This window comes from Natator depressus, chromosome 8, assembly GCF_965152275.1.
Source record: "Natator depressus isolate rNatDep1 chromosome 8, rNatDep2.hap1, whole genome shotgun sequence".
Taxonomy (NCBI): Eukaryota; Metazoa; Chordata; order Testudines; family Cheloniidae; genus Natator; species Natator depressus.
The window spans coordinates 78,271,338-78,298,937 of NC_134241.1; the positions used below are offsets into that span (position 1 = coordinate 78,271,338).

Genomic DNA, 27,600 nt, shown 5'->3' on the forward strand with positions numbered 1-27,600 from the left:
CGCTCCGGGTCAGAGCCCCAAACATGCCGCTTCTATGATGAGCTGCATGCCATTTTAGGGGGTTCAGCCACCACTACCCCAGCCGTGTTGTTTGACTCCTTCAATGGAGATGGAGGCAACACGGAAGCAGGTTTTGGGACGAAGAAGATGATGATGATGATGATGAGGTTGTAGCTCACAGCAAGCAAGCGGAGAAACCGGTTTTCCCGACAGCCAGGAACTGTTTCTCACCCTGGACCTGGAGCCAGTAGCCACTGTTTTATAAAATGTGTCTTTTTAAATACCGCTGTCCCTTTTTTTTTCTCCACCAGCTGCATGTGTTTCAATGATCACAGGATCTTCTCCTTCCCAGAGGCTAGTGAAGATTAGAAAGAAAAAAAAATGCACTTGAGATGAAATGTTCTCCGAGCTCATGCTGTCCTCCCGCACTGACAGAGCACAGACGAATGAGTGGAGGCAAATAATGTCAGAGTGCAGGAAAGCACAAAATGACCAGGAGGAGAGGTGTCGGGCTGAAGAGAGTAAGTGGCGGGCTGAAGCTCAAATGTGGCGGCAGCGTGATAAGAGGAGGCAGGATTCAATGCTGAGGCTGCTGGAGGACCAAACCAGTATGCTCCAGTGTATGGCTGAGCTGCAGCAAAGGCAGCTGGAGCACAGACTGCCACTACAGCCCCTGTGTAACCAACCGCCCTCCTCCCCAAGTTCCATAGCCTCCACACCCAGACGCCCAAGAACGCGGTGGGGGGGCCACCGGCCAACCAGCCACTCCGCCACAGAGGATTGCCCAAAAAAAAGAAGGCTGGCATTCAATAAATTTTAAAGTTGTAAACTTTTAAAGTGCTGTGTGGCATTTTCCTTCCCGCCTCCACCACCCCTCCTGGGCTACCTTGGTAGTCATCCCCCTATTTGTGTGATGAATGAATAAAGAATGCATGAATGTGAAGCAACAATGACTTTATTGCCTCTGCAAGCGGTGATCGAAGGGAGGAGGGGAGGGTGGTTAGCTTGCAGGGAAGTAGAGTGAACCAAGGGGCGGGGGGTTTCATCAAGGAGAAATAAACAGAACTTTCACACCGTAGCCTGGCCAATCATGAAACTGGTATTCAAAGCTTCTCTGATGTGTACCGTGCCCTCCTGTGCTCTTCTAACCGCCCTGGTGTCTGGCTGCGCGTAACCAGCAGCCAGGCGATTTGCCTCAATTTCCCACCCCGCCATAAACGTCTCCCCCTTACTCTCACAAATATTGTGGAGCACACAGCAAGCAGTAATAACAGTGGGAATATTGGTTTCGCTGAGGTCTAAGCGAGTCAGTAAACTGCGCCAGCGTGCCTCTAAACGTCCAAATGCACATTCTACCACCATTCTGCACTTGCTCAGCCTGTAGTTGAACAGCTCCTGACTACTGTCCAGGCTGCCTGTGTACGGCTTCGTGAGCCATGGCATTAAGGGGTAGGCTGGGTCCCCAAGGATACATATAGGCATTTCAACATCCCCAACAGTTATTTTCTGGTCTGGGAATAAAGTCCCTTCCTGCAGCTTTTGAAACAGACCAGAGTTCCTGAAGATGCGAGCATCATGTACCTTTCCCGGCCATCCCACGTTGATGTTGGTGAAACGTCCCTTGTGATCCACCAGAGCTTGCAACACTATTGAAAAGTACCCCTTGCGGTTTATGTACTCGCCGGCTTGGTGCTCTGGTGCCAAGATAGGGATATGGGTTCCATCTATGGCCCCACCACAGTTAGGGAATCCCATTGCAGCAAAGCCATCCACTATGACCTGCACATTTCCCAGGGTCACTACCCTTGATATCAGCAGATCTTTGATTGCGTGGGCTACTTGCATCACAGCAGCCACAACAGTAGATTTGCCCACTCCAAATTGATTCCCAACTGACCGGTAGCTGTCTGGCGTTGCAAGCTTCCACAGGGCTATCGCCACTCGCTTCTCAACTGTGAGGGCTGCTCTCATCTTGGTATTCATGCGCTTCAGGGCAGGGGAAAGCAAGTCACAAAGTTCCATGAAAGTGCCCCTACGCATGCGAAAGTTTCGCAGCCACTGGGAATCGTCCCAGACCTGCAACACTATGCGGTCCCACCAGTCTGTGCTTGTTTCTTGAGCCCAGAATCGGCGTTCCACAGCATGAACCTGCCCCATTAGCACCATGATGCATGCATTGGCAGGGCCCATGCTTTCAGAGAAATCTGTGTCCATGTCCTGATCACTCACGTGACCGCGCTGACGTCGCCTCCTCGCCCGGTATCGCTTTGCCAGGTTCTGGTGCTGCATATACTGCTGGATAATGCATGTGGTGTTTAATGTGCTCCTAATTGCCAAAGTGAGCTGAGCGGCCTCCATGCTTGCCTTGGTATGACGTCCGCACAGAAAAAAGGCGCAGAACGATTGTCTGCCGTTGCTCTGACGGAGGGAGGGGCGACTGACGACATGGCTTACAGGGTTGGCTTCAGGGAGCTAAAATCAACAAATGGGGTGGCTTTACATCAAGGAGTATTTCAGGCAGGACTTCACAGAGGGTTCCAATAAGAAATGGTGCACCTAAGTTATTGTTCTTATTGGAACAAGGAGGTTAGTCTGGCCTCTGATTGATACATGGCTAGATTTACCTCGCTGCACCTTCCCTGTGAGTGACTGCAGTGTGACCTAGAGGAATAAGTCCCCTAGACAGGGGAGGGGAAGCAAATGAGTACAAAACAAATCTGGTCTATTTCTTGTTTTGATCCACTCCATCTATCTTTTACATCTTTGGCTGGCAGCAGACGGTGCAGAAGGACTGCATGCCATCCACATCTCATGGCTGCTCGGCAGAAGATGGTGCAATAGGACTGCTAGCAATCCGTATCGCCTGCCTGCTCACCATAGGACGGTTCAATAGGACTGACTGCAGGACTAAAGAGAATGACCTGGTCAAGTCACTCCAAATTTAGTCCCTGTGCCCATGTCTGCCCAGGCGCTCGTGGCCGACGTAGCCAGGAGCACCTCGGACACGACGATGACGGCTACCTGTCGTATTGCACCGTCTGCTGCCAGAAGACAATGGGTTGCTGCTACTGTGTAGCAATGCAGTACCGCGTCTGCCAGCACCCAGGAGACATATGGTGACGGTTACCTGAGCGGGCTCCATGCTTGCCGTGGTATGGCGTCTGCACAGGTAACTCTGGAAAAAAGACGCGAAACGATTGTCTGCCCTTGTTTTCACGGAGCGAGGGAGGGAACGGGGGCCTGACGATATGTACCCAGAACCACCTGCGACAATGTTTTAGCCCCATCAGGCATTGGGATCTCAACCCAGAATTCCAATGGGCAGCGGAGACTGCGGGAACTGTGGGATAGCTACCCACAGTGCAACGCTCTGGAAGTCGACTCCAGCCTCGGTACTGTGGAAGCACTCCGCCGAGTTAATGCACTTAAAGCATTTTCTGTGGGGACACACACACTCGAATATATAAAACCAATTTCTAAAAAACCGACTTCTATAAATTTGACCTTATTCCGTAGTGTAGACATACCCTCAGACACAAGTAACCTTTTCTGGTGTTTACTGGATAAGCACCAATTTAATTTGTTTTGCATCGGGGGTGTTTTATTTGTGTTTTTTGGTTAAAACCTAAATTAAGAAGCCCTATTTATGATTAACAAATAGAGACAGATAGATTATCATTAAAAGGACAGAATTGAGCATCTGGCTTTAATTTCCAGTTCTGCCCTTCACTGAGTTCTGATCCTGATTTCAGTAGTTTTACCTGAATAAGGAACACAAGGTCACTTTGATCAGACCCCTCTTTTGAGACATTAGGAAAGTCATTTAACAACTCTGTGCCTCAGTATCCCTATCACTAAAATGAAAATAATAATTCTCATTGACCTCGCATGGCTGTTATGAGTCTTGATTAATGATTGTTCATAAAGTGCTTTAAGATCCTCAGTAAAAAGACCTGAGGAGTGCAAAGTATTCTTCTTCCTCCTATTCCATTTAGACTGCAAACACTGTTTACATTTTTCGTTGATGACTGAGATTACCATATCTAATGGTTCCTTTAAAACAACAGATTTAATTGTCTCCTTAGGCCCTTGGCCTACAAACCACAAATTCTCCAATCTTGTGTTTTACACGGATGTAATTTTCTATCACTATAAAAACAAACAAAAAGCCTATGCTTATTGTACCACCCACCCCAGTGCCTTACTCTACATATTCCTTCCTTCCTTATTTCCTCCCTCTCGGTCTCTATCCCATTGCTTTTTCCTGTTTTGTCAAAGTAAATCCAGATTCTAAGACCTTTGGCCAAGAACCTCGGAGGTATTTAGGTTCCTAACTTCTATTGAAATCAATGGGATTATAAAATGGCCAATAATTGTACAACATATCTATTATCAAATACTATATCACAGTCGTTCAGTTACCAACTTTTTCTAGAATAAGGGATTTAAAACCACGTGTCAAAAGGTTTTAGATAAGAATTTATGTTTTTCAGCAAAAAAACCCCCGCAAACTACAATTTCTATTAATCTTTTGTTGTCTGAATTAATTGCAACAAACTCAAAATGCATCTAGTTAATGGGAGTCCTCTAAATTAAGTATTTTTTCCTAGAAACATCTGTTGAAATTAGATTGAAATGTTTAGGTCAATTTATCTGAGTGAGGAGCTAATTTTATTCTGACTCATCACAAGCATTATTTTATAGTATAAAAACTCTCTAGGCCTGGATTCAGCATTATTTTCTCCCTAAATCCAACATAAAAAAACTTTCCATTTTGTCTCCATTTTAGGGGAATTTCTCCAGAAATTACTTGGAAGCCACTAAAGAAATGCAAAGTCCCAAACCCACAATATATAGTGGGAGCATTATATGCCAGGGATTGAAACTTTGTTTTACTATTCACCTTATTTTTCTCAGAAATATTGAATTATAAATCAAATACTCAAAATCCATGAAAAATCTAATACAAAACGGTATATTAATGTATAATTGTAGAACTAACTGTCCTAGAGGGAAGGTGGGTGAGGTAAATCAACTTGTGTTGATGAAAGGATAAGCCAGTTTAAGCAGTACATGAAAGAAACAGAAGTCATTAGTGCCAGAGGGGCACTCCGAGGAACCATGTTCTGATTGTTCAAATATAATGAGGGAAGGAGATTGCGGTTTTTGGTCGACTTTGCCACAGGCTTGTGTGATCTCATCTTAGGCAAGTTGCAGCTTCTCCTTCCCCATTTATAAAATGGGCTGTTACTCCAAAGGTGAGCAGGGCAGGAGGTTCACTTCATGAGTTTATATAGGAAGCACTTTGGGATCGCTGGCTAGCAGGTGCAACAGAGCCGCAAATTATATTATCTTGTATGTTTCTTCATAGGTTTGGGTTATTTGATTTACCCTGCGCCGCTTGGCTGGCCTTGCCCCGGCCGAGGGAGGGGTTTCCTGGGTAACGTTTCCCTTTTCAAACACGGCCAAGCGAGCACAGGCCCTTAACCACAGAAACACCGGGCCACTAAGGAGCCACGATTACCTGCCCCGGCGCCTTCTCGCCATGTGTCCCAGGGGCCGGAGCAAACCAAGCCGAGGCGCTGAACCCCGACCCCGGGACTCCTGGCGCTGGGGCGGCCCAGGGACGGGGGTATGGCCACGCTATCAGGCCCTAGGGAGATACGCCGCTACGGGGATACCTGAGGGGCTGTATCGGGACAGTGACATTGGCGTCATTTCCCACAGGCTCCACCACCCCAGACCCCACAGCACACCCGGGCTGGGGCCGCCCCGCCCCGTTGCCAGGTGCCACTCCGGCGAGCCTCCGAGCGCGGTCACAGCGTCCCCTCAGGCCGCGCCCGGCGCACCGCCCTCCAGCCGAGACGGCGGCTGCGCAGGCGCCGGCGGCAGTTTGGGAAGCGCCGGAAACTTCGTGCTAAAGTTCCGAGCAGCGCCTGGCTCCGCCGCCCGGGCCGAGCCGCTCCCCGCACGCCATGTCGGGCTCCTCCAGCGTGGCGGCCATGAAGAAGGTGGTGCAGCAGCTGCGCCTGGAGGCCAGCGTGAGCCGCGTGAAGGTGGGAAAGGCCGCGGGGCACCCGGCCGGGCCGCCAGTGCCGCGCCCAGGCCCCGCGCCGGAGGGGCAGAGCTGCCGCCCGCCCCGCCCACTGGCCCCCTCCTCCCCTGGGGCGGCCCGCAGCTCCCGTTACTCTGGGCTAACGGCTGGTCGAGGGCCCCTGTGCCCAGCTGTCGGCGCGTGCCCAGCCCCGAGCCGGCCCGCCGCGCAGGGGCGGGGCTCCGGGCCGCTCTTGTACGTGCGGACAGATGCGCCCCACGCGCAGGGCTGTCGTACCGCGCTGCTGCGCCGGGCAACTGGGTGGGGTCCCAGCGGCCGCAGGCTCAGCGCGCCTCAGCCGCTCGCTTCCTGGTCCCGGGGTGTGCTGTGCTGCAGGGCGGGGCTGCCCCAGCTGGGCACCTTCCCCTCTGGGCCCGTCACTTAAGGTGCCCTGCTGTGCGGAGTCTCCCCGCCCTGCCACCTCTCTGCACAGGGCTCGCTCAGCCTGGGCCTGGGATAGTCGATTAGCTTTGGTCAAGGTCCAAACTGCAGAGAAAATAATTAAAAGTCCAGGTCCGTTCCCACTGATCTGCGTTTGGCCCCCGGTCCACCTGTTGACTACCCCGGCTTCGGCTGTTGCAGGCCTCTACCCCGTTTTGATTATTCAGATATAAAATGGAGACATCCCTGGAGCCCTCGCATACGCTGAGTGAGCATCGCCTGTGGACTTGGTGGCTAGGATAGGCCTTGTGTCAAATTGGCAAGATACAGTTTGCAGGTCTCCTTTCAAAATGAGTAACTGGGGAGAAAGCACCTGCTATGTTTTCATTTTACTGCTATGTTTTAATGTACCTACAACCTTTTGTAAAAAAATAATGCTCTTCATGTCTTGTCTGATCCCAAGAATGTTTTCTTGATAGAGAGGAATGGGAGAATGAAGTTAGTTTATCTGAGGCAGCCACAATTGGCCTTGTTTTTCCTACAAAATGAGGGCTATTCTTATGTTGTGGGGAAAGCTTAAAAAATGTGTAAAGCGACCTTCAGGCTAAGTTAGAGAGAATTGGTTTTTTTAAAATTTATTTGGTGATGGACTTGCAGACATGTTAGTTAAGCATGACAGCATCAAGGATGATTTAAAACAGTGAGACTCAACCTTTCCAGACTACTGTACCCCTTTCTTGAGTCTGATTTGTCTTACAAACCCCCAAGTTTCACCTCACTTAAAATCTACTTGCTTACAAAATCAGACATAAAAATACAAAAGTGTCACAGTACACTAGTACTGAAAATGTGCACACTTTCATTTTTACCATAGAATTATAAAATAAATCAAGTGGAATATAAATATACTTATTTCTGTGTACAGCATTTGGAGCAGTATAAATAAGTCATTGTATGAAATTTTAGTTTGTACTGATTTCACTAGTGCTTTTTCTGTAGCCTGTTGTAAAACTAGACACATATCTAGATAAGTTTATGTAACCCCAGAATGCATATCCCTGGTTGAAAACCACTTATTTAAAATTCTTCACCTGAGTGGCAGAAGGCTTTTCCCTCTCGTTTTGGTGCAGATAAAATACAATTTAAATGACCAGCTACTGGAAGGTTTGGTCAGAGTAAATTAGCCTTTGTTTTCAGCCACTCCTCCCACTTAATTCAAAGGCTTAAACTCTTTTGGGGAGGGACTGTGTCTGAAGAGTTTGCACTGTGACCTCCACAGTGTCACCCCACTCTGAGTCATCAGCCTGCAACTGTAATACAGATAGATACCACTTCTAGGATCATCACTGTGCTTAGTTTGGAACTGAATTTTAAAATACAGTGGGTGGATTTTTCACATTCTTGAGGGCATATATAGATTCTTTTATCAGTATATTTATACTCTGAAACCTAACATAGCTCTTGTTAGTCTTAAGAAGGCTTGTCTTCAATGTTCGCTTAAGTTATCGAGTTCACACTTATTCAAGTGAGAGGAGTTGAAAACACTGAAAAACATTAGGGCAGCACAATAGGATTGGATTAGCAGCATGGAGTAGTTGAGTCCCCACTGCTTTACTAGTCCTAGCACAGGGGTGGGCAAGCTTTCTGGCCGGAGGGCCACATGGGGGTTCCAAAACTGTATGGAGGGCTGGGTAGGGAAGGCTGTGCCTCCCCAAACAGCCTGGCCTCTGCCCCCTCCCACTTCCCATCCCCGACTGCCCTTCTCAGAGCCATCCAACCCCCCCTATTCCTTGTCCCCTGACTGCCCCCTCTCGGAACCCCACCCCCTAGCCAACCACTCCCTGTCCCAACTGCCCCCTTACCATGCTGCTCAGAGTGCCAGGACTGGCAGCTATGCTGCCCAGCAGGAGCTTGCTGCCCCACTGCCCAGAGCACTGGTGGCACGGCAAGCTGAGGCTGCAGGGGAGGGAGGGGAGCCAGAGAGGGGCCAGGGGCTAGCCTCCCCGGCCAGGAGCTAAAGGGCCGGGCAGGACGGTCCCACAGGCCAGATGTGGCCCACAGGCCGTAGTTTCCAACTTCTGTCCTAGCAACACCTGAGCTTCAACCTATACACTGCCAAACCAGCCACCAAGTTAAAAGCACCACTTATCTGAACCTAGTTGTTTGTGCACAGGAGCTGGGATAGAGTCAACACTTGTTATACCTTGAGCTAACCCTGTAGTGAAGACAAGCCCTTAGAAAAAGTATAAAGTAAAACAGTCTTGGGACTTGCATCAGGTGGCAGACACTGGTGTATGATTGCATGTCTTGTAAAAATTAGCCATAGTGCTTTCAATGCTACTTCAGCTTGAGGGACCTGTATGTATAGTAGCCAAGAGCTGACTTTCAAAGATGTGCTGAACTGTGCACCCGGTATCTGAAGACAAGACCAACTCCCTTAAAACAGAGTATTACTGAATGCTGTAGTTTTTCTGACTGAACAAAAACTAAAATGCAAGTGTTTTGTGTGTAATAAAATCTAGCTGTACTGAATGCAGCACTCTCTATACGTTACAGAATATGTTACATACAAGATAAAGTATTTGCTGTGAATCCTAATTTAAAATTTACTTTATGACTAGGTTTCTCAAGCCGCAGCAGACTTGAAGCAGTTCTGTCTGCAGAATGCACAACATGATCCCCTACTGACAGGAGTGTCTTCAAGTACAAATCCATTCAGACCCCAGAAAGTCTGTTCATTTTTGTAATTTGGTGAACTATCTTGGTCTCTTTCAGTGGTAAGTTTTTTAAACGAACAATGATACAAGTTGTTCATGTTTGTCCTGATAATATAAGCTGCCATCAGGTCATTCATTTTAAATGTATATAACATTCGTTATGGAGTATATTTTTAAAAAGTTCTGACTTTTCAATAAACTTTTCCACTAAAATAGACTGTTCTCATTTCCTCACCAAAGAAAAGAATTTAATGCTAGTGAACAATATCCTGTTTGCCAGTCCTAAAGTCTTTTGTCCATGGAGCAGGTAGAGCATGGATTCTGGCAGTGTAAGATTCTGCTCTACACTAAGCTTTTCCTGAGAACCACACCCAGGAATTAAGATGCAGTGGTAATCAAGTTCTTTTAGTACTCCACTCAAAAAACCCCTTACTTGTAATAAGAATTTAAATGCTATTTCTCAAGTCCCAGCCCCTACCATCACAACTTGGGGGGGGGGGGGGGATTGAAACATCTGTTTCTGCTGACATCACATGCAGAAGTCCTTTGGACAACAGTTTAGACATACTACCTCTAAAAGAAGGTTTTTCCCCCCCTGTAACCTCTCCAAACAGCAAACTTTATGGGGGCAGTCCTACTCTGTTTTGAGGATGAGCCAGAAAGTTAGGAACACCTGATAGTGGTGGGGCAGCAAAGTGATTGTCCTTGGTCTACAGCATTAGTGGAGGCAGTAGCTACCACCTCTCACCCAATAGTCTGTGTCTCTTCATGTGGAGGTGGTATTTAGAGGAGAATGTTCGCAACTATTGTTGCCGCAAAACAATTTATTTTCTCTGGTCAACCAGTTCAGACCACTCAATTTAACAGATCCAGCTCCCAGGACAACAAGCCCCCTATTTACTTGTACAAGTTGAATTCTGCCTCTAGTCCCTGCTGTATAACATCCTACCTGGGAGAATTTACAGTATATAAACTTCTGAAAGTGATGGCAATGAAAGCCACCCTTTGTCCCATGAGCTACCTGTGAAGGTGAACTAATTTATACCTACCTGTGCATCCGATGAAGTGAGCTGTAGCTCACGAAAGCTTATGCTCAAATAAATTGGTTAGTCTCTAAGGTGCCACAAGTACTCCTTTTCTTTTTACTTGTCTATAGTGTCAGATTTACGTGGGAGTACTTTCATCAAGCATGCATACAGATTTTCATTACTTTTTTCTAACCACTTCCTTTTTTTTTTTTTTTTTGTCTTTCAGATCTTTTAACACCTTTTCACAGCTGCTCTGTGTGGAGAGAATGTGACTCAAGGAATGGCTTGGTTTGAAGTCTGTACAAAAGCTTAGCCTTAACAATGTGCCAAGTTAACTCTGTAAATCGCTACTGTTATCAAACCTCTTACCATCTACCTCTCCAAATGAACTGTGTGCTAGCTGCAATAACTTCTACTTCGTGAGGGAATCAGTTTTACATACCAAGCAAAAAATAAAAATGTTTTGACTTAATCTGTTTTTGGAATGACTGTACGGCTGTTTTGTTACCGTGACTCCGATACTTCTCAAAAGTTATTTGAGTTATATGTTTACTAAAGCATACTCTGATCGGAGACTTCAAATATTGTGGGTATTCCCCATCACTAGCCTGTAACAATTCCAACTGAAGCCAAAAGCACAGATTTCTTCAGAAGTACTCATCCGTGCCCATACAAAGTCGGTGCTCACATGCTGAAGCCAGTGAAGGTTTTTGTTTTACTCGTTACTTGCAGTAGAGAAGAACCATTGCTCTTTTCTACTCAAGATACATAAAGTATCTTCATAATTTTTATGTTACTTGTTCTTAAAAGCAACATAAGACTGATTGGTTACAAAAGTCCCTCTTGGAAGCTGTACAACCCAATTCCTCACACCCATTTAGCTGATTTAAAGCGTTTGTCTACAAAATGGACTTTGATTACCAATTTGTTAAACCACTAGCCAGCTATTTGCTTTTTAGCACCCAGATTAGGGCTGTATTTGCACCCGGAGGCAAATTACTCAAATGGAAGAAGCTGCCTTTCAGACAGTGTGTGCATTTAATGAATTTCAGATACAGCTATATATACACACACACACGCGCTCCATTTTTGGAAACTTGTTAAATACTTAGTGTATTTAACTCTCTGCTGTCTTAGTAAGAGACTATACATATCTCTGGTCAGATATCTTTTCCTTTAGACGCCACCTCTCACAATAAAGCTTTTCTTCAAGTACAGCTAATCTGGTTATGAAATACAGTTCTCGGAACAGTAGAAGTAGAGCTGTGACAGCACAATTTACAGAAACAGCAACATTATTCATGTCTAACCTATTTTAACTGACAGTAGAGTCTGTGTCTACTTACCTTTGAGCACAACCAACCATGTTACTCCCAAACAGCTTTGTTACTAAGGCATTGGGGTAGTCATGATACAGTCTCAGTAATTACTACCGTGCAACCTACTGGCAGCTACTACTCACATTCTAGGAAACTCTGCCAGTTTTGAATCAAAGGATGTGTCTACTCAGCATTCTATAGCATGCTTCCCAATGCAGGTTGACAAACATGCATTAGCTCTGCTCATACTAGAGTGCTAAAAATAGAAGTGTGGCTGGGGGTGGCATGAGCCCCAGCTCAGGCCAGTCATCTAAGTAAGTTCCTAGGGGATCAGGCAGGTTTGCACTCAGGTGGCTAGCCCATGCCACCCCCACAGCCACACTGCTGTGCTCAAGCAGAGTCAGTATGTGTTTGTCTACCAGCACTGGGATTATGCTTCCCAGCTGCTGCACAGACATACCCTTAGAGGCAGCAGCACTGCTTTAGGAGTCAGCATTGAGGCCTAGTGGGAAGGTTGAGGACGACACCAATTCTGTTTCAAAATATCTGTTGTAGAAAGTTTGAAGATGGTTGTAGTCTGCTTGCCTGTGCAGATAACATTGCTCAGTGATGAGCAACATTGTTTAACAACAATGAATTTGAGATGACAGGACCAAAGCCAGACTCAATTTAGTTACAGAAGAATTCAAGAAAGTTCTGCACTCCTATTAATTAGGTACAACTAGATGATCATTTCCTTTATAAGTGGAATTTTCTTCTACTTGTGTCCATTTCACGGTGCTGAAATTTAAAGAAAAGATATTCACTGTAAAATTTGCTGTTAAATGTAACAGTAGCAGACACTAAAGAAATGGGCAAATACATATTTTAAAACAAAACTACAGCGGGGGAGGAAGGTGGTGTGTATCTTCCCAGTGGCATTGCAGCTGCAATGTACTTTAACTAGTTCTTGGATTCAGCCTGCCAGGATTAGCAGTGGGGAAGATGAAGATCAGAGAGTACATATTCCATTTTTAGGTGTGGCATTATCACATAGATGGCTCATAAATGGAAATGTGCTGACACACTCACCATAAAGGTGATTATGGTTCTTTCATGTCTGTTTAAGAAGAGGACTACATCTACCACTTACTCCGACAGATCAAAGTGTACCAGAGTTTTTCCCTCTTGTAGCTTTGCAATGCTGCCTAATATTTCTAAACTTGGAAGCTAAGTGCTACAACTCCATGGACAAAAATGACTAGTGAAGTTGTTCAATACTACCTATTGATTCTATCACTCCCATTTTATTTAAAATTATGTGAAAAGTCAGTTTGACCTGAGATATTTATGCACACAATCAAGCCTCACTTATTTGCACATTATGATTATTTCATTAGTGTGTAAACAGAAATAACTCTAATCAACTTTACCAGCAAGACAGTAGCAAGTCCACATTAATAAAGTCTCAGTAAGACTTTTTACAAGTTCTGTCACAGAACAGTTGTATACTACTAATTATGCTAAAGTTCAACTGCACTTTACAAATAACTGATTGAGGTATATTAGTACTTGTGATCCTTGCTTTTTTTTTATTGATCACTTATTTTCCAATATGCAAGTCAGAAAGGTTCTGCTATATTTCTTTAGAAACTCTAAATGAAGTTTCAGTTAGCCATGTCCATACTTTAAATGCCATTTACTACTTTTCTTTTAGGCTGACGTTTGTGGTCACATTTCAGAATGCCAAAATTTTAAGTGCCCATCCCGATATCATTACTGAAAGGCATACCTTGTGAATCCATTCATACTCTCCAAATTTGGAATCAAAGGTTCCTTTTTGAAGAGACCTCAGTTTTAAGGTAAATCGTGGCCCAAGCTCTTGAATTCCCACTTTCTTTTCACTCCTGAAGATGTACCTTCAAAGCCAAAGGGGCACACATTAGGGTGGGATGTTACAGGAATGCAGTTTTTCTTAGCCACTAGCAAAATGTGAGAAAAGATTACCTATGAAATCTAAAAAAGATATAGTCTCGCTGATTGTGAAAGGTAGCTACTTGTCTTCCAATAAACTGAGGATCATGTGGGAAGAGAGAGGCAAACATGCGACCAATGGAATGGCCCAGTCGTGTTGTAAAGTTATTCAGGATTACTTCAGGTTGATGTTCTGTGGGCGCCTTTCCTTTTCGCTGGAATGAAAGTAACAAGGTAGGGAGGATAAGTTAAATACAAAAAAATTTCCAAAGATATATATATTCAAAGACAGAAATTTGAACAAATATAAAAAAGAGGGGAAGAAGGTTAAGGCCAAAAGATGTATTAACTCCCCATGTTAAATGCTATAAAGAACATATATATAGTGCAGCATCATTTGGCAACATTTAAGGACCTCAAAATTCTACGAATTCATTGATTAAAAAAACAAATTTCTTGAATAAATATGAAGAGAATGATAGTTATTCCTTCTAGATTTTCCCCTCAAAAAAAAAATAAAAAAAAAATCAGTTCAGCCATCACAAAAACCTTGAAAATCTCTGTGGACATTCAAGTCTCGTTGCTACCAAAGCTACTCTTTCATCCATCCATCCAGGCCAACCTTTAATGACGCCAGCTTGACTAAAGGTCATTTCAGTTCCTTCATTGTTAAAGTGCATTAAAAAAAAAGCACAGTGCTTTTAGACTCCTTGGGGCTAAACAAGAGTTCAGTATTTCCAGTACACCATCAGGATTCCTATACATTCGTGATGGCACTGTATAAAAAACAAAGTAAGAGAATATATACACAAAGTGGAGAACTGAGACTTTGGGAGTTGGTACACAACTGATTTTATACAATGCTATTGCAATGAGTGCAAAAATGTATCAGAGATAAAAACAAAGCGATCAATCCACTGCAGGAATTATTGGGTGAAAGTCTATTGCCCCTGCTATGTAAGAAGTCAAACTAGAGAATAGAGGTCCTGGTCCTCCTCGCCTCAAAAACAGTACAACATCACCATCTTTATGAAACCAACTGCACATAATGCAAGTCTGAATAGTTTCCTCAGCAGACAAAAGTTAAGAAAATGTGAAAGAAAAAACTTATACCACTAAGCCATTTGGATCATGCATTTATTAGTTTTTTGCTGTTATTGAGGGAATAATAAACCTGACCTTTATTTCTTTACGCAGACGAACGCTGCTCATTCTAAAATGAGCAGTTGGACCATCAGGCAAATGACTTAAAACAAGCCCATCTGTTTCAGAGAGTTAAGAAAAGCTGGCATAGATAAGAAGTTCAGAATGCAATTTAAACAGAATACAACAGAAGTGATTTATATAGAAACCTGTGTTGAGTTCCACAGAAACATTACATTAGAGCTCTTCTAATTTACACAACCTATATTTCATATATAAGACAGTTATACCTACCCTCTTCTCAGCAATAGTGGAGCCTGGAATGCTGTAACAAGGTCTCATATTACTAAAATTTCCATACTTACACAAGACACTATAGAAAATATATTAGCATACTATGAAGTATCATTAAAACTTTACTTGTCAAATAGTTAACCAGAACACATTATTTATTTTCTATTTTGCTATAGGTCACTATAAACATAACAATGAAAGTTTACGTATATTAACAAAATCCAACAGCTGATTAAACTGCTTAAATTTAGTGCAATAAAAATGTTTATTCATGCACTAAGTTGTCTCAAAAAAATAGAGTGATTCACTTGTTGATAAGAATTCCAAGCCATACATAGAATGCCAGTATATTGGATACATTCAGCATTTCTTTACCTAACCACCAAGAATATCCCTCCATTTAAAGTGCTAAATTGATGCCCTTTATGATCAAACATAAAAACAATACATACAAGGATGTGGCCAAATCAAATACCGATATGGAACCATATTATGGCACCTGCGCTGTGGGCCTCAGAATTAACCTGAGGCATGCAGATATCTAAGTAGCATGTTATTGTTCTTAAAACCTTTTAAATACAAAGTTACAAGTTACAGTTTGAGACAGACCCAAAAAAATGGCCTTTGGTTTCATATTTGACCTGTAGAAAAGTAGAAACACTGGTTCTTAACTTCTAAAGACAGTGATAAATTGCACTACATCAACTTGAAATTGCACAGTGAAGACAAAAGCATAAAGGATTTGGGAGAGAACTTGGAGACTTATATAGCCCAATTATTTTCTTAACTTTGTCTAGAATTAGTGTACTAATATCTTCATCATATAATAGAGATAACTCTATGAAGAAACTCCCTATTGTATATGAAGGATACTTGGTATTTTGCGATCTTCATTAATAATAATCAGATCTGTGAAGTCTCGTGAGATGCACTGCGGGATAATTCTTTTCAGAGCCAGTCCTCTTCGATAGTAAACATGTGAGTTAGGTATGATAGTAGACAGCTGTTCACAGAATCTCACTGTTCTCTGCACAATAGAAAGCCTTGATTGCAATATCTCAATTGTTGGGTATATTGTAAGGCTCATAAAAAGGGTTACATCTCATACAACTGCCTCCTCCTTTTAGTATATCTAGCTACCTCTTCATCAAATACAGCAGAAGCTGTGTTATCTGGCACTTTATCAACCAGAAAACTCTATTAACTGGCATTTCCGATATTTCCTAATACAAATCTTCAATCTAGTAACCGGGACTAGTATACTGCCCAGTAGGTTATGCAATTGCACATTCTGCACTCTACTTTTATGCAAAAGAGGCAGAAGACAAGTAAGTTGGCTGAGATCAGGAATTTATTCAAAAAAGCAGCTTCCAAGGTTTGTCATAGGGTCATTACAGATCCAGCCCAATCTCCTATACCTTCTACATCTACAATGATAATTGATGTTGATAATGATGACCCTGAGGCACTGCAAGACCCTGAAGTGTCTTCAGAATCAAAGATTAAATTATATTCAGTATAGTTTTAGTGTTAAGTGTATTTTTTGTGATCTGGGTGCACGTCATGTGCTTCCCACAGTGATACGTGGTGTCATAAGATAACCTACTGTATAGAAACCTTTACCTGTATAGAAAACTTTACCTGTATATACCTAAGTGCTTCAAGAAACCAACCACCCTGCAGTGCAGTACTACTACTGGATTAGTGAGTACTATTTTATAGTTTATTCATTTTATTGTATTCTAATGCTTTGAAAATTGGTATTCCATTGGTAAGTATAACTCTTAGTTAACTATAATTTTTGACTAACCAGCATCCCCCATTCCTCCAACATACCGGATAACAAAGCTTTTACCGTACTTTGTTTTTCTTAAACATTTCTTCCATGAACTCTACCAACATTAACACAAAGCAAAGTGCTGTACATTGAAAACACCACACCAGTCACTAGAGAAAAAAAGTGTCTGATATTCTGCTGCATTACAGGTCTGAACTGTATTGTCCATCTTCTACTTAGAAAGTAAACTCCTTGGGGCAAGGACAGTAGCTTCCCTCCATTTTGGAGAGCACTCTGTGTTGACACTCAAAAAATGCAGAAAACACTATTTTTGTAGAGATTCCATTATTCCTTGAACACAGTAAAGTGGAAAAATTCTAATATTAAGTAATAGCACTCATGGTTTTAATACAATAACAGAACATTAAAGGGACACAATCAGCTTGCAAATAAATCACTTAAAAAAAAAAAAGAGTTAAAAGTAGTTTCAGGTACGACACCTGCCCAAGTCCCCTGACAATTTGAGGTTTTACAGATCACATTTTCTTAATTTTAAAAAGTGTTTTTCATTCTTCTATGCTCTGTGCGAAAACCACCAATAGCCCCAATCCTGCAATAAAAAACTGCGTTGGCACAAGGCTCTACCCATGAAGAGTTCATTGCAGGATTGAGATCAAAGGGAAGGAACAGACTATAAACAAAGTAAACCAACTGAAGAAAAACAATTCAGATAGAGATGCAATTTTCAGTTTGGAGGTGTTCTTTTAAGACTGCGCAAATGCAGAGGGCTTGTGAAAGGCATTACATTTAAAGATCTACAGAATGAAGTCTCCTATTCATCAAATGAAGAGACAAAGCTTAAGACAGTGGCAGTAAACATTTCCTGATGCTGCATTGCCAATGTACATCTATCCTGACACAGAGGAACCGCAGAGTTGAGAATTAAGACGTTTCCCTGCCCATTAAGTCCTCTGTCTCTCTGTTGAGATTACCAACAAAGGGATCATTGTTTAAGTCACTTCTGGACTCCAGTAACACCATCTAGCATGAAATGAAAACCTCTATTCCATAATCAGCTGCCTAAGTCTTTCAGACCTCCCCATAAAGTGATTCACAAAAATTTAAAGATTACACTTAAATTTTATAAATGTATTTTACCCCACGAGGTCTATCTGAAGTTGTGATAAGAATCTTGGGAACTGTCTGTCTATTGAAGTATGGTGCAAACTCATCGGTAGATTCATCAAAAGCAACCTGGGAACCAAAAAAGATGGCGAATTAAAAAACGTACAGGAAAAACGCACCGTTTTTGGGTTTCAGAGTAGCAGCCCTGTTACACAGTTTTACACAGTTGTTCACTTAAATTCTGGTACCATTGAAGTCAATAGCAAAATTCTATACGAGTCCAAGTTCTGGGCTATACTGTATTGTTTAGTCAATCTGTCCCATTTTGTATCTGTGTTTTTAACAATACAACGGGAGAGAAGATCACAGACAAGGCTTGCTAAGAAATTATTGCTAAGAAAATTATCTTAAATGAAATGATAAAGGGATGACAACATCTGCAATATTATCAATTCATAAATGCCCTAACATAAGAGTGGAAAATATATATTCATACTTTATAATCAGTCCCTTTTAGTTAAACCATGATTTCCTCCAAAACGTGCTTTACCACATATGTAGGGATTATACATTTACCTCTTCATCATTAGGATCTACAGTTGTTTCATCATAAACTCTCTGATTTTCAATTGTCTTCGGTACAGGCTTTGGTGGTGCCTTTAATATAAAGTAGTTTATTAAGAATACAATAAATTACAGCAATAATCCCTTTAAAAAAATAAAATGTAAGGCATTATTTGTACTTTGTGGTACTGAGGGCTTGTCTACACAGTGCTGGCAAAGCGGACTACAGCAGGGGTGGGCAAACTTTTTGGCTCGAGGGCCACATCGGGGTGGGGAAATTGCATGCAGGGTCATGAATGTAGGGCTGGGGCAGGGGGTTGGGGTGTGGGAGGGAGTGTGGGATGTGGGAGGGGGTGCGGTGTGCAGGAAGGGGCTCAGGGCAGGGGGCTGGGGCGCAGGGTGTACCAGGGGGCTCAGGGCAGAGGATTGGAGTGCAGGAGGGGGTGCAGAGTGGGCTCAGGCCAGGGAGTTGGGGTGCAGGAGGGTGCGGCAGGGGGCTCAGGGCAGGGGACTGAGGTGCAGGTGGGGTTCAGGGTGTGGGCTCTGACCCGGAGCCGCTTACCTGGGGCAGCTCCGGGGTGGCAGCGGCGCAAAGGCAGGCTCCCTGCCTGCCCTGGCCCCGCACCATGCCATTCCCGGAAGCGGCCAGCACCATGGCCCAGTGGCCCCCGGGGGCGCTGTGGAGGAAGGACGGGGACCTCCACGTGCTGCCCTCCCCTGCAGGTACCTCCCCCAAAGCGCCCATTGGCCACGGTTCCCCATTCCTGGCCAATGGGAGCTGCGGGGGGCGGGGCCTGCAGGTGAGGGCAGCGCAAGAAGCCCTCTGTGCCCTCTCCCCTAGGGGCCGCGGTGCCAGCTGCTTCCAGCAGCGGCGCGGGGGCTGCAATCCCACAGGCCAGATCCAAAGCCCTGACGGGCTGGATCCGGCCTGTGGGCCATAGTTTGCCCACACCTTGGCTAGAGGGTTGTGATTTGTAAAGTGCTCTAATACGTTGCGCTCTATCTTGTGGAAACCCTGCTGGCATGCTCTAAAGGAACCTAGTTCACATCAACAAAGTTTCTTACAAATCACACCCTTCTGGCACACTTTGCCATGCTAAGTAGACAAGCTCTGAGTCAAACAATGAGCGCAATTCCACATTCAAGTGAGTGACTCAATTATTCTGTAATGCATTTTATGTCAGTTTTTAGTAATAATTCTTTAAAAGCTGGAAGATACCCTAAGACAGCAGTTCTCAACCAGGAGTCTGAGACCCCCTGGGGGGGGGGGGGGTTGCAAGCAGGTTTCAGTGGACCTGCCAAGGAGGCCGGTGTTAGACTCACTGGGGCCCAGGGCAGAAGCCCAGAGCCCCGCCACTTGTGGCTAAAGCTGAAGCCTGAGCAACTTAGCTTTGCGGGACCCCCTATGGCATGGAGCCCTGGGCAACTGCCCCGCTTGCTACCCCCCAACGCCGGCCCTGGCTTTTATATGCAGAAAAACAACTGTTGTGGCACAGGTGGGGCATGGAGTTTTTATAGCATGTTGAGGGGGGCTCAGAAAGAAAAAGGTTGAGAACCGTGCCCTAAGACTAATTGTGGTCTTTGTCTACACCACAGAGACTATACTGGCATAGATATGTTGCCACAGCTATGCTGGCACAAATCCATAGTACAGACACAGCCTACACCAATGGAAAAGGTTTATCCATTAAGTGACAGTAGCTAAGTCAACAGAAGCATTCTTCTGTTGACGTAACTGCATCAACACTGGGGTTAAGTCAGCATAGTTACATTGCTTACAGATGTGGATTTTTCATACCCCAACCGAGGTAACTAAATCAACCTCAATTTTAAGTGTGGATGAGGCCTTACTTTATTTGTACATCAGTGATACCATCACCTTCATTCTGAAAGGAGATCATTAGTTTAATACTAGAAAGGCAATATATGGAGCAGAACACAACTACAATATTCAACCCACTTAGTTTCCAAGTTCATAGGAAGTGATTGCTCCCCATTATGTTCCCCGTTTCTTTGTTCTGTGTCAGCCTGTTTTTTTCTTCCCCACCATTCTCTCCAGGCTTCAGCCAGTAGCTGTGAAAGAAAAGTACCAGGTCCCTGCTGCAAAATATTTTGCCCACAGCATCCGCTGTAAAGTTGACTAAGATCACACAGCGTTAGGCTGTTTCACTCAAAGCAGCATTAGATACAGAGTGCATTAGTGCAGAAATGTATAAGTAATGTGTCCAGCTCCTCGTGAACATTGCAACGGTGGAGATTAAAAGACCCCTGGGTTTCAGCAACAAGCAAATACCAAAACGTCGCTGGGTTTCAGCAACAAGCGAAAACCAATTTATTCACTGTTTGTATAAATATGAGTATTTATAGTCAGTTTACCTGGGACTGCTCATCATAGTGCTGTTGAGACACAGTGTTGTATAGTGATTCTGTCAAATGGCTAGAACCTAGCAAAGCCACTGTTTATATATATGTGCATATATAAATACTGCATCTGGTTTTCAGGAAGGCCTTGCTTTTCCCCAATTTTACAGTCCATTTGACTGAAACACCTGAGAAATTATCTGCCCAAAGTCATACCACAATTCAACAGAATATTAAACAACAGTTCTCTTAGATTCAAAACAATATTCACTGTTATCTCCCCACCTCTGCCACAACAATAGATGTGAACAGCACTGTGATCACTAATGGTCTGACTACACAATTATAAAGCATCCACTACCCCAGTTTGTTAGAGCATGTTTAGAGAAATAATTCCAGGTATCAAACTGCAAAAGGTACAATACTAAACTTAAAATTTTATTTTAAAGGGATACGAATATTATACTATGCATAATGCTTTACAGACACAAATAGTAACACACAGGACCCTATGAATAACATTTTTTTTACCTTGTCTCCAAGGGCTTCTCTCTCCTTTTTCCGTTTTTTCTTATTTGCCAATTTATCCTGAATAAGACAGATATCGGATTGGTTAGCTGGGAACAGTGGGTTAAAGGCAGCTCTGCATATGCCTGTCACTCTGCTGGCCTTCGCACAGGAATCCCCTCTCTACACTGGGTCCATCCGCCGCCCTTTCAGAGAGGAAGGACTTTAACTCCAAAACCATTTGCTGGGAAGTATTTTAACGATGCACCCAGTGACAGAGCCCCACCCCCCACCCCCTTCTCCCTTTGAAACAGTGTTTCCTGTGCTGCCCTGCGTGTCTGCAGCGGTGGGGTCTGATACTTAGCGTGTCAGCTCTCCGGCGCAGGGGCTGTCCGGCCGGCGGTTGCTACAGCACCGAGCCCAGCGGGTCCCGGCCCACGTGCTGCAATACAAGCAAGCGCCACACGCCCTCCGGGCGGGCCGAGCGCTGACCCCCGCAGGCAGCCCCAGGCCTCCCACCTTCCTCTGCTGCTGCTTCCAGCGCACGAACATGAAATGGCGCCGCTGCTTGTTCTTGATCTCCGATACGCTGAATCCCGGCGGGAACAGGGCCTGGTCCGGGGCCCGCGCCGCGTCCCCGGGCCCCGCGGCCGAGCCCACCGCTCCGCTGGCCATGCTGCCCAGGCCAGACATTTTCCTTCCGGGGCCGCCAGTGGACCCTCTAACTGCGCATGCGCAAACAGGAGGCACAGTCCCCGGCTCGGTAGGGACCAGAAGCCAGTACCGGGGGGCGGGGGGGGGGGGGGGACGGTATGGTGCTGCAGGACTCACTTGTTTCTTCTCCGACCAACCAGCAACTGGTTTGTGCGCCTGCGCGATGGGAGTGGGGTGAGACCGCAATAAAAATAGAAACGGTGTGCGCCTGCGTCAGGCGAGGTGGTCTATGGGATGGGGGAGCGCGGAGGGTGCGCGCCCCTCCGCGCTTAGGGACGGCACGGGTCGCGCGCACGCTGGCGTCCGTCTCTTCGTCGCTGCGCTTGCCGGTCCCTGTGGGAGGAGGGCTGGCGCGTGCGCAGTGTCCCTGGCTGGCCCCAAGCGCGTGGCCTTTATTGTTTAAATGGAGTGTAAGTGCCTGACTCGCTGGTTTCAAGAAGGTATCTAATGCTTGTAAAGAGCGTGCGTCAGGTCCCCTTTGAAGTGGTGTGAGAGGCAGATGTCATCAGACATAGGCTGCGCACAGGCTGGGGAGCCAGGACAACACATTCTGTACCGTGCAATGGGATCTTGGCTTGTTGCACAACTTCACACTGTTTGAGTTTCCACATCTTAAAATGGAGCTAATTTTTACTCGCCTTCCCGCACGGGGTGAGGATTAATTATTTAGCTTTTATAAGGCACCTTCAAGTTTAAAAGTTCTAACTATAAGCTAAGTATTTAATGCGAAAATCGTAGGGGGAGCTTTAAATGTCAAAGCGTCTAAAACACCAATATAAAGAAGACAGCATGGAAATAAATATGAATAAAAATAAATGCTTCTGTGCACTAAATTGTGGCTCTTTTAAAGTTGTCATCTTGTCAATACGTGGTTAGGTTTTGAATTAATAACCCTGCTGATACTTGTGACAGTAGTTGTGGAGCCTGTGGATTCAGGTGAGTGAGTTTCAGAGTAGTAGCCGTGTTAGTCTGTATTTGCAAAAAGAAAAGGAGGGCTTGTGGTACCTTAGAGACTAACCAATTTATTTGAGCATAAGCTTTCATGAGCTACAGCTCACTTCATCGGATTCATAAAGTGGAAAATGCAGTGAGGGTGTTTTATACACACAGACCATGAAAAAATGGGTGTTTACCACTTCAAAAGGTTTTCTCTCCCCCCGCACCCCACTCTCTTGCTGGTAATAGCTTATCTAAAGTGATCACTCTCCTTACAATGTGTATGATAATCAAGATGGGCCATTTCCAGCACAAATCCAGGGTTTAACAAGAACATCTGAGGAACAGTGGGGGGGGCCATGCGGGTACCCATAGCAGTGTCGCTGATTTGAAGGTATACATTGTCCCCAAATGTGAAATAGGTATGGGTGAGGACAAAGCCGTCAGGAACACTATCCCCGATAATGTCACGGCAAACCTGGTGGCTGAACTTTGTGACTTTGTCCTCACCCATAACTATTTGTCCTCACCCATAACCCGCATGGCCCCACAGTATGCCAACATTTTTATGGCTGACTCAGAACAATGCTTCCTCAGCTCTCGCCCCTTGATGCCCCTACTCTACTTGCACTACATTGATGACATCTTCATCATCTGGACCCATGGAAAAGAAGCCCTTGAGGAATTCCACCATGATTTCAACAATTTCCATCCCACCATCAACCTCAGCCTGGACCAGTCCACACAAGAGATCCACTTCCTGGACACTACGGTGCTAATAAGCGATCGTCTCATAAACACCACCCTATACCGGAAACCTACTGACCGCTATTCCTACCGACATGACTCCAGCTTTCACCCAGACCACACCACATGGTCCATTGTCTACAGCCAAGCTCTACGATACAACCGCATTTGCTCCAACCCCTCAGACAGAGACAAACACCTACAAGACTTCTATCAAGCATTCTTACAACTACAATACCCACCTGCTGAAGTGAAGAAACAGATTGACAGCGCCAGAAGAGGACCCAGAAGTCACCTACTATAGGACAGGCCTAACAAAGAAAATAACAGAACGCCACTAGCCATCACCTTCAGCCCCCAACTAAAACCTCTCCAATGCATTATCAAGGATCTACAACCTATCCTGAAGGACGACCCATCACTCTCACAAATCTTGGGAGACAGGGCAGTCCTTGCCTACAAACAGCCCCCCAACCTGAAGCAAATACTCACCAGCAACTACATACCACACAACAGAACCACTAACCCAGGAACCTATCCTTGCAACAAAGCCCGTTGCCAACTGTGCCCACATATCTATTCAGGAGACACCATCACAGGGCCTAATAACATCAGCCACACTATCAGAGGCTCGTTCACCTGCACATCTACCAATGTGATATATGCCATCATGTGCAAGCAATGCCCCTCTGCTATGTACATTGGTCAAACTGGACAGTCTCTACGTAAAAGAATAAATGGACACAAATCAGATGTTGAGAATTATAGCATTCATAAACCACTCGGAGAACACTTCAATCTCTCTGGTCACATGATTACAGACATGAAAGTTGCGATATTACACCAGAAAAACTCCAAAACCAGACTCCAGCGAGAGACTGCTGAATTGGAATTCATTTGCAAATTGGATACAATTAACTTAGGCTTGAATAGAGACTGGGAGTGGTTAAGTCATTATGCAAGGTAACCTATTTCCCCTTGTTTCCCCCCCCCGCTGTTCCTCAGACGTTCTTGTTAAACCCTGGATTTGTGCTGGAAATGGCCCACCTTGATTATCATACACTTTGTAAGGAGGGTGATCACTTTAGATAAGCTATTACCAGCAGGAGAGTGGGGTGGAGCGGGAGAGAAAACCTTTTGAAGTGATAAACACCCATTTTTTCATGGTCTGTGTGTATAAAACACCCTCACTGCATTTTCCACTTTATGCATCCGATGAAGTGAGCTGTAGCTCACGAAAGCTTATGCTCAAATAAATTGGTTAGTCTCTAAGGTGCCACAAGTCCTCCTTTTCTTTTTAAGGTGAGTGAGTGTGGACAGCATTATTCCAGAGAATTCTGCCCAAGTGCCAAATATAGTCATGGCTGTGAGGTGAGACTTATTATTAAAACAGTGTTGGCCAGGGGTAAGTGTTGGAGTCTGGGAGTCAGAACTCTTGAATTCTCCAGTTATAGTGATACTTAAATTTGTACGTGACTGTAGGCTGTTCACGTAACCTTTGTGTGCTTCACTATTCCCGTGTGTAAATAGGGATATTAGTAACTACTCATCTTGCAAAGAACATTGAGATCATCAGATGAAAGGCAGTTCCTGAATGTAAAGTATTATTAATATGTAATTTATAATCGGGCTGTCACGCCAACTCTTATTGTCACACGTATATTCCACATTGTCTTAATTTTTAAAGTTTTCTGTTTTGACAACATTCACACAGCTGTCATATGTTCTCAAATGGAAGTCAGTGGTATGAGCATGCTCGCTGTTCTGTATTTTCTAGTATATACTCATTGTTTCGCATTTAGTTATTTGCTCAACGTATTTTTTTTTAAAATAATTGTAGGACATTGTGGGCACAACAACCTTTTTTGCATAATTGACCCCCTCCCCATATTCTCAATTTTTTTAAATATTATTTATTTTTGCTAATATATGAGAATCAGCACATATTTTAAATAATTATGATTTTTTTATCTGAAAGGAAGTAAATTGTGCCAAGATTCCTAATTATTGTGATGGTGAAATGAGAACTCCCAGACCTAGAGATTTCACAGCTTTATTAAAATCATAGGTAGTTTGGTATTCCACTGTATATCAAAAGGAAAACAAATATACTTACGTGTCATCTTATAATGTGTTCAGGAAGCATTTCTGAAAATGTAAAAGGTTACACGTAAAGTCTCTTTAACCATTACAGCTGTACTTGGCTCCTGTGATAACTGAAATCTTTTTACTTAAATTTATTTGGGCTGTTAAATCTTAGGGCCTACACATGGAGGTCTTATTGTATTTCCACTTAAGTGAAATTAACTGTTAGTTTAGACTAGAGGGTCTTGTGTTGGCCCTCCACACCACTTACCCTCTTGTAGGGGTTGTGCTAGGGATTGGCTGGCGAAGCAGCCATGCAGGGAGGTCTACACATGCCTCACTTATCACAAAACTAGTCTCCATACTAACCTGTGCAAGGCCAGCACAGGACAGTACTGAGGGACTGGATCTGCGATTGTGCAGATCCAGTGACCCCAGTGCCCTGTGCAACTAGTTCTTAGGGCTGCAGCTGCTTTTACTGTGCAAAGACTAACATAGCAGCTGGGAGGGTTGCTGCATAGCAGCTGGGAGAGTTGCTGCGTAGCAGCAATCTCAGACCCTGGTTGTGGTTTCGGGTGGTGAATTTTACCTTTCCACATTCCATCTGCATAGAACCTGAACTTTCAGGCTTTAAGGGTCAAATACTTTCCAAAGTATAGAGTTCTGTTCTTCAGTCTCAAACTGCAGAGTAACTGGAGGACAAATTCTCTGAGCTAGGGTGGGACCATACAACTTCCTCGTTAGTATAGTGGTGAGTATTCCTGCCTTTCACGCAGGAGACTGGTTTCCTGATGGGGAGCACAACACCTTTCCCTGGCTGGGATGATTTAGTTGGTGTTGGTCCTGCTTTGAGCAGGGCATTGGAGTAGGTGGCCTCCTGAGGTCTCTTCTAACTAGGGCCGTCGCTACCCATATGCAAAGTACGCAGCAAATTTCCTGGTGCCCTGCACAGCTGTGTGCTGCTCCAGCCCGTGGCCCACCTCTGCTCTGCCCCAGCCCTGCCTCTTCCCACCCCGATACTTAAGGAGAAGAAATAGTAGTGTGGAGTGGAGTCCTTTGGTGGCCCCAAGACTGTCTAGCATTTTCTTCATTACATTCAACAGATGTTTCTTTTTTAAAAAAATACTGGCATAGTGCTAGGTAATTTTGGTCCTGACACAGATTCTACAACAGTTAAGCCCTGTGAAAATCTTTCTAGACTTTGCAACCAGAAGTGGCAATTCGACTAGCTAACTAAAGCCTTTACAATACACAGCATAAAGTATGGTTGCCAATAGTACTTTAAACTGATCAGAAGTGCATGGGTAGTTTTCTTCATTGAGTATTACAGTGGTTTTCAAACTGTGGGTCGGGACCCAAAGTGGGTCGCAACCCTGTTTTAATGGGGTCACCAGGGCTGGCATTAGACTTGCTGGGGCCCAGGGCGAAAACCAAAGCCTGAGCCCCACTGTCCAGGGCTAAACTGCAACGGCTTCAACCATGAGCGGCGGGGCTCAGGTTACAGTAAGAAGCTCATTTCCTACCTGTGAAAAACCACATTATCTGTTCCTGTTCCAGTAAAGGGGGTGGGTGGGTAGACTGCTAATATTCCAAAGCTTTTCTTCCAGTAATCCCATTTCCCCTCACCAATGATATATGTTAATAAATAGTAAAACTTCACAGAGCCCAGGACAGGCAATGAAAATAATTGCAAACACAAACAAAATTACAATGTGAACTTGGGAAGAATATGGCAAAATCACTTAATACTTTAATAGGAGACATAACCATTGAATTAAAACATGACAAACTACTACTAAACAGAAAAGGAGTACTAGTGGCACCTTAGAGACTAACCAATTTATTTGAGCATAAG

At 44.4% G+C, this 27,600-nt stretch overlaps 2 protein-coding genes across 2 annotated transcripts; one reads left to right on the plus strand and one right to left on the minus strand.

Annotated features, from left to right (window-relative positions):
* Nucleotides 1–5,835: 5,835 nt before the first annotated feature.
* GNG5 (G protein subunit gamma 5) lies at nucleotides 5,836–10,687 on the plus strand. The gene is made up of 3 exons (XM_074961422.1): nucleotides 5,836–6,056; nucleotides 9,097–9,252; nucleotides 10,447–10,687. The coding sequence occupies exons 1-2, from the start codon at nucleotides 5,976–5,978 to the stop codon at nucleotides 9,220–9,222; spliced, it is 207 nt and encodes a 68-aa protein (XP_074817523.1). The 5' UTR covers nucleotides 5,836–5,975; the 3' UTR covers nucleotides 9,223–9,252; nucleotides 10,447–10,687.
* RPF1 (ribosome production factor 1 homolog) lies at nucleotides 10,457–22,052 on the minus strand. Its single transcript, XM_074961421.1, has 9 exons — nucleotides 21,783–22,052; nucleotides 21,288–21,344; nucleotides 18,408–18,488; nucleotides 17,865–17,960; nucleotides 15,803–15,956; nucleotides 14,672–14,754; nucleotides 13,526–13,707; nucleotides 13,311–13,437; nucleotides 10,457–12,319 (listed from the first exon to the last, which is right to left on the minus strand). The coding sequence occupies exons 1-9, from the start codon at nucleotides 21,954–21,956 to the stop codon at nucleotides 12,278–12,280; spliced, it is 996 nt and encodes a 331-aa protein (XP_074817522.1). The 5' UTR covers nucleotides 21,957–22,052; the 3' UTR covers nucleotides 10,457–12,277.
* Nucleotides 22,053–27,600: the final 5,548 nt, after the last annotated feature.